Source organism: Frankliniella occidentalis, unplaced genomic scaffold (assembly GCF_000697945.3).
Source record: "Frankliniella occidentalis isolate FOCC.00 unplaced genomic scaffold, Focc_3.1 Scaffold59, whole genome shotgun sequence".
NCBI classification, from domain to species: Eukaryota; Metazoa; Arthropoda; class Insecta; order Thysanoptera; family Thripidae; genus Frankliniella; species Frankliniella occidentalis.
The window spans coordinates 1291124-1297907 of NW_026267189.1; the positions used below are offsets into that span (position 1 = coordinate 1291124).

At 48.7% G+C, this 6784-nt stretch overlaps 1 protein-coding gene across 1 annotated transcript in view; it reads right to left on the reverse strand.

The window, feature by feature from the left end:
- Positions 1 to 1379: 1379 nt before the first annotated feature.
- The window catches only part of LOC113216755 (epithelial discoidin domain-containing receptor 1-like), a 186908-nt gene continuing 181503 nt past the window's right edge, over positions 1380 to 6784 (reverse strand). Inside the window, exons 13-15 of the mRNA XM_052267795.1 lie at positions 5003 to 5095; positions 4487 to 4628; positions 1380 to 4235 (exon numbers count right to left, since the gene is read on the reverse strand). Coding sequence (XP_052123755.1) covers positions 3933 to 4235; positions 4487 to 4628; positions 5003 to 5095 — 538 coding nt within the window. The 3' untranslated portion in view covers positions 1380 to 3932. The remainder of the gene's footprint in view (positions 4236 to 4486; positions 4629 to 5002; positions 5096 to 6784) is intronic.

Below are 6784 nucleotides of genomic sequence, written 5' to 3' on the forward strand. Positions count from 1 at the left end.
CCCGGAGCGGCCAGCGGCCGCGTTCAGAAGGCAAAACGAGTTCGTCCCACACCAAAACCTGTGGCATCATCACCATCAGCAGCCGCGCTGTACTAACGACATGCAAAGTAAATTAAAAATAATCAACTCTCTCTAAACCCTCCTTTACGCCTCAAAAGCGAAAAAAAAAGAAAAAAGAAAAAAGTAAATACAAAATAAAGCAAACTTGCTGACCCAAAACAACAAATTAATTAACCGGGGCTAATCCAATAATTGTCGGTCGGCGGCGCTATTCTGGAGCGGAGCGCTTCACTGAGCCGTCCGGTCTGCGGCCTCCAGTTGAATATGGAGCGGACAGCCCCACCCCCCCTCCTCCCCTCTCTGTGTCTGTCTCTCTCTCACACAGGTCAGCCTGACCCCGAGCCGCCTATAGCCATGAGCAATGACATCTGATTCGCGGCGAGCGAGTCCTGTGTGACACTCCCCACCTGGTCAGGCGCGCGGTCACCGTGACCCCCCCTCTCATGTCATGCGGTGCTCTCCGTGGATGAGGTGTTACGGCGGCACAGGGAGGAAGGGGAAGGGGTCGCATCCTACGGCAGAGTATTATTTCATGTTTTGTTTTTACTCTCATTTTGTCCTATAGTCGTTTACATTGTCCTCTCTGTTCTCCCAACCCTTTCCGTACCGTTGTCACGTGAAGCGCGAAGTGGAATGAGAAAGAAAGAATTCAATATGACAGGAAAAGAAAACCACACGGAAAAAAAATGTTCCACCCCACCCGTTTTGATAATGCCTTTTATAGTCACACGCCTTATTCTCGCTGCTTTTGCTTGCTTCCGCGGTGGCAGTCGGAAATTGCAACTACTTCGGTGGGTTTAGGCCCCTAAAGCTCCATGAGGTGAGGTTTTCTGCCCCCCTCGGTCAGCACTTCGCGCGGGGAGGAGTTTGACGTCGCCAAGATGGATGTGGAGTCCTCCGGGTCGTTCGACTCAGTCCTCGACCCTCCCCCTCTCCCCCCTCCCTCCTCATCTCCTTCCCGTCGTCTCCGACCGTGATTCTGTCCAGGAATCTATGTCCTGGATGGGGATTCCCGGGGGCGTCACGCGAAAAATCGGGTCCCCGGTGTACAAAGACGTGTGGGATGCACGAGGGGCCGCAAAACGCCCCCGCCCCCCTTTCCTTTCCGACCCCTCTTCAACCCGTCCGCCTCGCTCCCCCCATCTGGGTGGAGATATTCCGTCATCACTCTGGAGCCAACGGAATCTCCCCGGCGCTACCGCAGCAGCTCTCGCCTCATAGCAGGTCGGGCTGGGCCAGGCCCGCAGCGCGGCGAAAAGAATACAGAGAGGGGTCCGCACTCCTCCGGAGAGGAATAAAGGTTATAGGCTTTGGCGATGTATTTTTAATCTTCTTTATTTTCGTTCTCTTTCACCTCCGCATACATGGTTTCGAGTATTCATTCACTCTCACAGAGATACGCATACACTCCTCGCTTCTGCTTCGGTGCACTCAATTGTGATATGTCTTAATAAGGATCTTTTTTCTGGCATTACACAATCAAGATCGTGAACAAAACTGGAATCGTTCTCTTTTAAAACAAAACATTTATGCAAAACTTTAGTTATGGTCTTGTGTTTTGTTCACTAACTCTGGAGGATATTGTTATGAAGTGCACTATGGCAGATATTTAATTTATTTTAGTTTTGTACTTTGAAGTTTTACTCTTAATCACTACCACTTTAAGAGCACAAAATTAAAATGTGCTGTTTTACTATGTAGGGAAACTATGTTTGATTTCATTTCTTTCAATTAAGTGTATCTTTCAGGTGCTAAAAGAATCGAGGGGGCCGCCACTTCTGAAATCATGTGTACGCCCTCCCTGAAATCCCCCCGAAATCATTTGAAATCCACCTGCAATCATGAAATCATGCGTAATCTGCCAGCAAATTTTAGTCTGAAATCCTTAGAAGGTTATGTAAAAACCGCCGGAATCACGTAGAATCCGCTGGAATCTTGTGAAATCCGCCGAAATCCGGTAAAATCCGCTGAAATTATCTGTAATCCTTCAAATCAGACATAATCTGCCGGCAGGTTGTAGCGTGAAATCTTCTAAAATAATATGCGAAATCCGTGAAATCATGTGAAATCACGCAATCTTTGCAATCATGTGTACATCCAAAGAGAGAGTGGTGGCCCCCTCGAAAAGAATTGTACATTGAAATAGAAAGATATGGAGGCTACAACAGAAAATTTCCCATCGGTCTCTTTCTTTACTTAGTGACTGATTGTCCGTTGGCGGTCAATACCTAGGTATATGTATATACCTATATGAATCTAAAGATACCCACATCACTACTTCTGTTAGAAAAATATGTACAAGACTGGTCAAGTGCGAGAGTTTGTATAGAAAGTAACATTATAATAGATTTTTCATTAACATGAAATTCATACAAGTTTATAAATATCGATGATAGTCAAAAATTTGACCTTTTAAGGAAGTACTTAAAAGGTATAGACATTTTCGTGAGAACTCCAACAATGGAGATTAACAAATTCAATTCATTGAGGGTATTTACATACTGTAAAGATTACATTCGCACAGCTTTACAGATACAATGCGGTGATCACACGGAAAATATATTATCCTCTTAAGTTTCATCACGTTTTTATTAAATACAAAAATTTCAGACTATTTTAGCTAAAATCGTTTATAACTAAAGTGATATTAAACATCATATCCCTACTACAACTGAAAAGTATGCATGTAAAAGAGACACAGATGAAGTACAGCCACTATATCACACCCTGTGACCGCACCCCGGAAGGGAGAAGGGCAAAGTGACATTACTCCGATAATAATAACGTCCAAGAATAAATTTGCTCCTCACGTAAAGAATTTGCAGGAAGACATAGACATACACAGGTAAAAATATTTTCGTTGGAAATCTTTCAAGTATAGAACGAAGAGCAGCCATAATATATCAAAGTAAATGTCAGAAATAAAACAAAAAGTGACAATCAAAATTCACTTGGCTTCTTTGGGAAATATTGAGCAGGAACTGCAAACCAGTAACAGGAGGGCAGAGCCATTTAGCAAAGGCTAGATAGACCCCATCAGCTGATCAAAATAAAATCAAACTTTTGCAAACTGACAAATTTTATAATTTTGGACCCCACTCATACTACCTAGTAATGAAAATTACCACAATTTTTTAACATTGCTTAATTTACTTATGTCTTGTCGAAAGTTTAAAATAAATTTTATGATGGAATATTCCGTACCATACCAATTATCCGTTTCAATAAACGGGAAAACGCTTAACGAGCCCGAGAAAAAAAGTTGTGGAAAGCAAAGACGAAAAATGAAGAAATGACTTAATCACTTGAACAATGACTGACACAGAGACTAGTAATTGAATGCAAAAGACACAATCAACGAGCTGGTAGTAAGAAGTGCACGGCTGACAGCTGAACGCTGGGGTTGATTGACCGAAAAACTATACAATATGAACATTCGGCGACCGGCATCTGTTACGTAGGTAACAAAGAAGCCTGCCGATTTTATTGCCTATTACACTAGGAGTTGGTGTGCTCCGTAAGAGATAACTAACTCCTTTGCATGCACCATCGCGACATCGCAGGTGCACGCGGCAGCAGAATCTGATTGATATGTACACATCTAAACTAGTCATTATATACAAAAGCACCATGGGTGGCCAGCAAAACGACGTGTTAATCTGCACTGATAAAAACAACTAAACGATAATGATAATCATAATTCTTTTCAAAAAACGGAAGGAAAATTAAAGCCTATAATAATTAGTTTAAACCTAACGAGTATCACATTTTCCTTTTCCCCTTCCTCTTCCATCATTTCGCGTCGACGACACGGTTCGCCGACGTGAGCAAAATGTCAGTGAGCACACACACGAACGCTCGCACTCTCGCACTCAGCCGCAGCCGGGCTCGTAGCCGAGGTTCTTCCGCTGCAGGAACAGGTGTATCTCGTGGAAGCGCGGGCGCGTCTCCTTGGCGCGCCGCCAGCACTCCAGCATCAGGTCGTAGATCTCCCGCGGGCAGAGCGGCGGCCGGGACAGCGCCCGCTGCAGCCCCGAGTCCTGGTACCAGTGGCTGCAGTTCTCCACCACCTGCTCCGAGGTGAGCTCGCAGAACGGCAGCTCGCGGCAGCGGCCCAGCACCTCCCACAGCGTCACCGCGAACGACCACACGTCGCTGCGCGGGCTGTGCTGGCCCTGCAAGCACCGGGAGACCGGGAGGGCGTGAGAACGAGATGTGGCGAGCTTTGAAAAGTCTTCAGTTTTTAAAAGTAACCTCTTTCTGTCACCGGTATTTTTTTTAAACTTAAAGGCGAGTTTAATGATTGCGGATTTAATATTCAAGAAGTACTTGAACACATATATCTTTGGTGTAATACTTGTTTGATTACTCTTAGTGCATTTTTCAAATTCGTGAAGTATTTGTAAAATGACAGCCGACTACTCACCAGCAGCAGGCTCTCCCAGGCCATCCACCGGATGGGGAGGCGCGAGCCCGTGTCGCTGCAGTAGTACTGCGGCTCGTACTCGTTGCAGAAGACGGCGTGGTCCGACACTTTGACTTGGAAATTGCGGCCCACGATGCAGTTCCTAAACAGCAGTTGAGTGTGTGTGTGAGCCATCCATGTCAACTAGATTTAGGCGTTCAGTCACTCAACCAACTCATCCACTGATAAACCAAGTGCGCACCTCCAAGTTGCGCACTTGCAGGAGTTAAACTCTGTGGAGATGCATTTTCACGTGCTCTTATTCGTAAGATGTGTACTTGTAAGCAAGTGTGCAACTCCTGTGCAGCACACTTTGTTCGAAGGGTTCGACAGACAAGTTGAACGCTTTCAAGTGCGCGAGAACTACATCGAGTTGAATGCAAAAAGTGCGCAACTTGGAGTTGCACACTCAGAGGTGTTTACCGGTTGCACACCTCCTGGTTTGTGATGCATTATTATCGCCGTAGTAAAACCTACCTCGCGGCCAGGTCCCGGTGAGTGATATCCAGCGACTCGAGGTGCTTCATGCCGGAGGCTATCTGCGTCGCCATGTAGATCAGACAGCCGTAACTGCAACAACGAGAGCGAAACAACGTTTACTGCCAAGCTTGCGCCCCGCGACTCCGCACCGCGCCAAAGCTACACAACTACCATTCGCGAGTCGCGAGCGGCACACAGGAAATTAGATCGGTTTTATGCGCGTATTGTATGCGCGCGTGCGCGCCGGAGAGGGCCTGGCTACGAGACGAAGGAATGACGTCATAATTCCAGGCCATCTTTGTCACGGAGATGTGGAGGGAGGGGGAGAGGGGGGGGCAGGGGAGCGGCAACAGCAGAGCACAAGGGGAGAAAGGGACCGTGAGCGGGACGGAGATTGTTCCCGTCACCCCCGAGGAGTCATCACCCCGCGATCCACATTTCCATGACGCGCTCCTTCGCCAGACCGCCTCCGTGTCCGCCGCCCCCCCGACAAGCAGCACAGGGTGAAGAGAGGCACCCCGCCGGCCCGGCCCGGGCGCGGCAGCAGCGATAGCGGCGTGTGGGTTCCTTTGAGCGCCACGCTACACTGGGCCAGAATGAAATGTTGTCGCCAGAAATACGGGGGAGGGTGTTTGGGAGAGAGTAGGGGGAGAAAGGGGGGTCACTCGCTTCACAGGGCACACGCACTACCATCCAAAGGGGTCGGTACGGGTCACGGGGCACTCCACGGTATAGGGACAGCGGCGGACGGAGACGGGACGGGCGGCATGGGGCGGCGGGCGCTTCCCAGTAGACACAGCGACGCACAGCAGCAAACCCCAGTGGCTGAAAGCAAGTTGTGCGAAATCATTCCAAACAGAATGTATGCAACTCCCGGGGACACTCCAAGGATAATAATTTACACACATGCGCGAATTGTCATTCATACACTTCGAAGTGTGTAGCATTCACACAGTTAAGTTTTCCGGGCATTTATGCGTAAAAGCGCTTGATTGTATCCACAAGGCCCGAGGATTTGTAGGACGACATGTATGTAGGATGAAAAACAGACAGCAGGAACGATATCGTCGAAACGACCCTCGAAAGCGTGTCGAAGTCAAAGTAGGGCTATCCCGCAAACCAGTAGCAACGACTTTGGTCGATAACACTGGCGCCAAAAAGGGCTTCAAGTGATGCGAAAGGCTGTCCTGTAATCAACATTTTCGTGTATATGAATAAGGACTCCGGCCGCAGCTGAACAAAGACCAAAGACTTCCAGCGAAGATACAGCGTCTCCAGGGAGAGGGCTCCAGCCATAGGGCCCGGCACCGGGGCTTCCAGAGTGAAGGGCAGGTCGCCCCGCCTGTCCTTGGCTAGGAGGGTTTAATCCCCCAAACAGGCAGGGGGGAACACCTCTGTCTCTCTCCAGTCACACAGAAGCCGACCAAGGCCCCTATCACTTTCACCGCGATAGTCAGCCGCTGATCTAATTGGGCGTCCGACACGAGGGCCGGGAGGCGACCTCCGCACTGCGCACGAGACGGCGACGGCTGTATCGTTTTGCTATCGTAAAAGACAGTAAATAAACTTCGCCCAAGGAAAGAACCACCTTGCGGCGCAGCTCAGACCAACCCCCACCTACCCACTTGGCCTGGTCCTCGTCGTGTTCTCTCTCTCCCTCTCTCTCCCTGAGTTATGAGTCGTGTCACGCGGTGCGGACTGGATATTGAAAGCCCGAAGTGGGGGGTGCCGGAGAGGAGAGGCAAGGAAGAGAGAGCGAAACGAAGGGAGGGAGGGAGG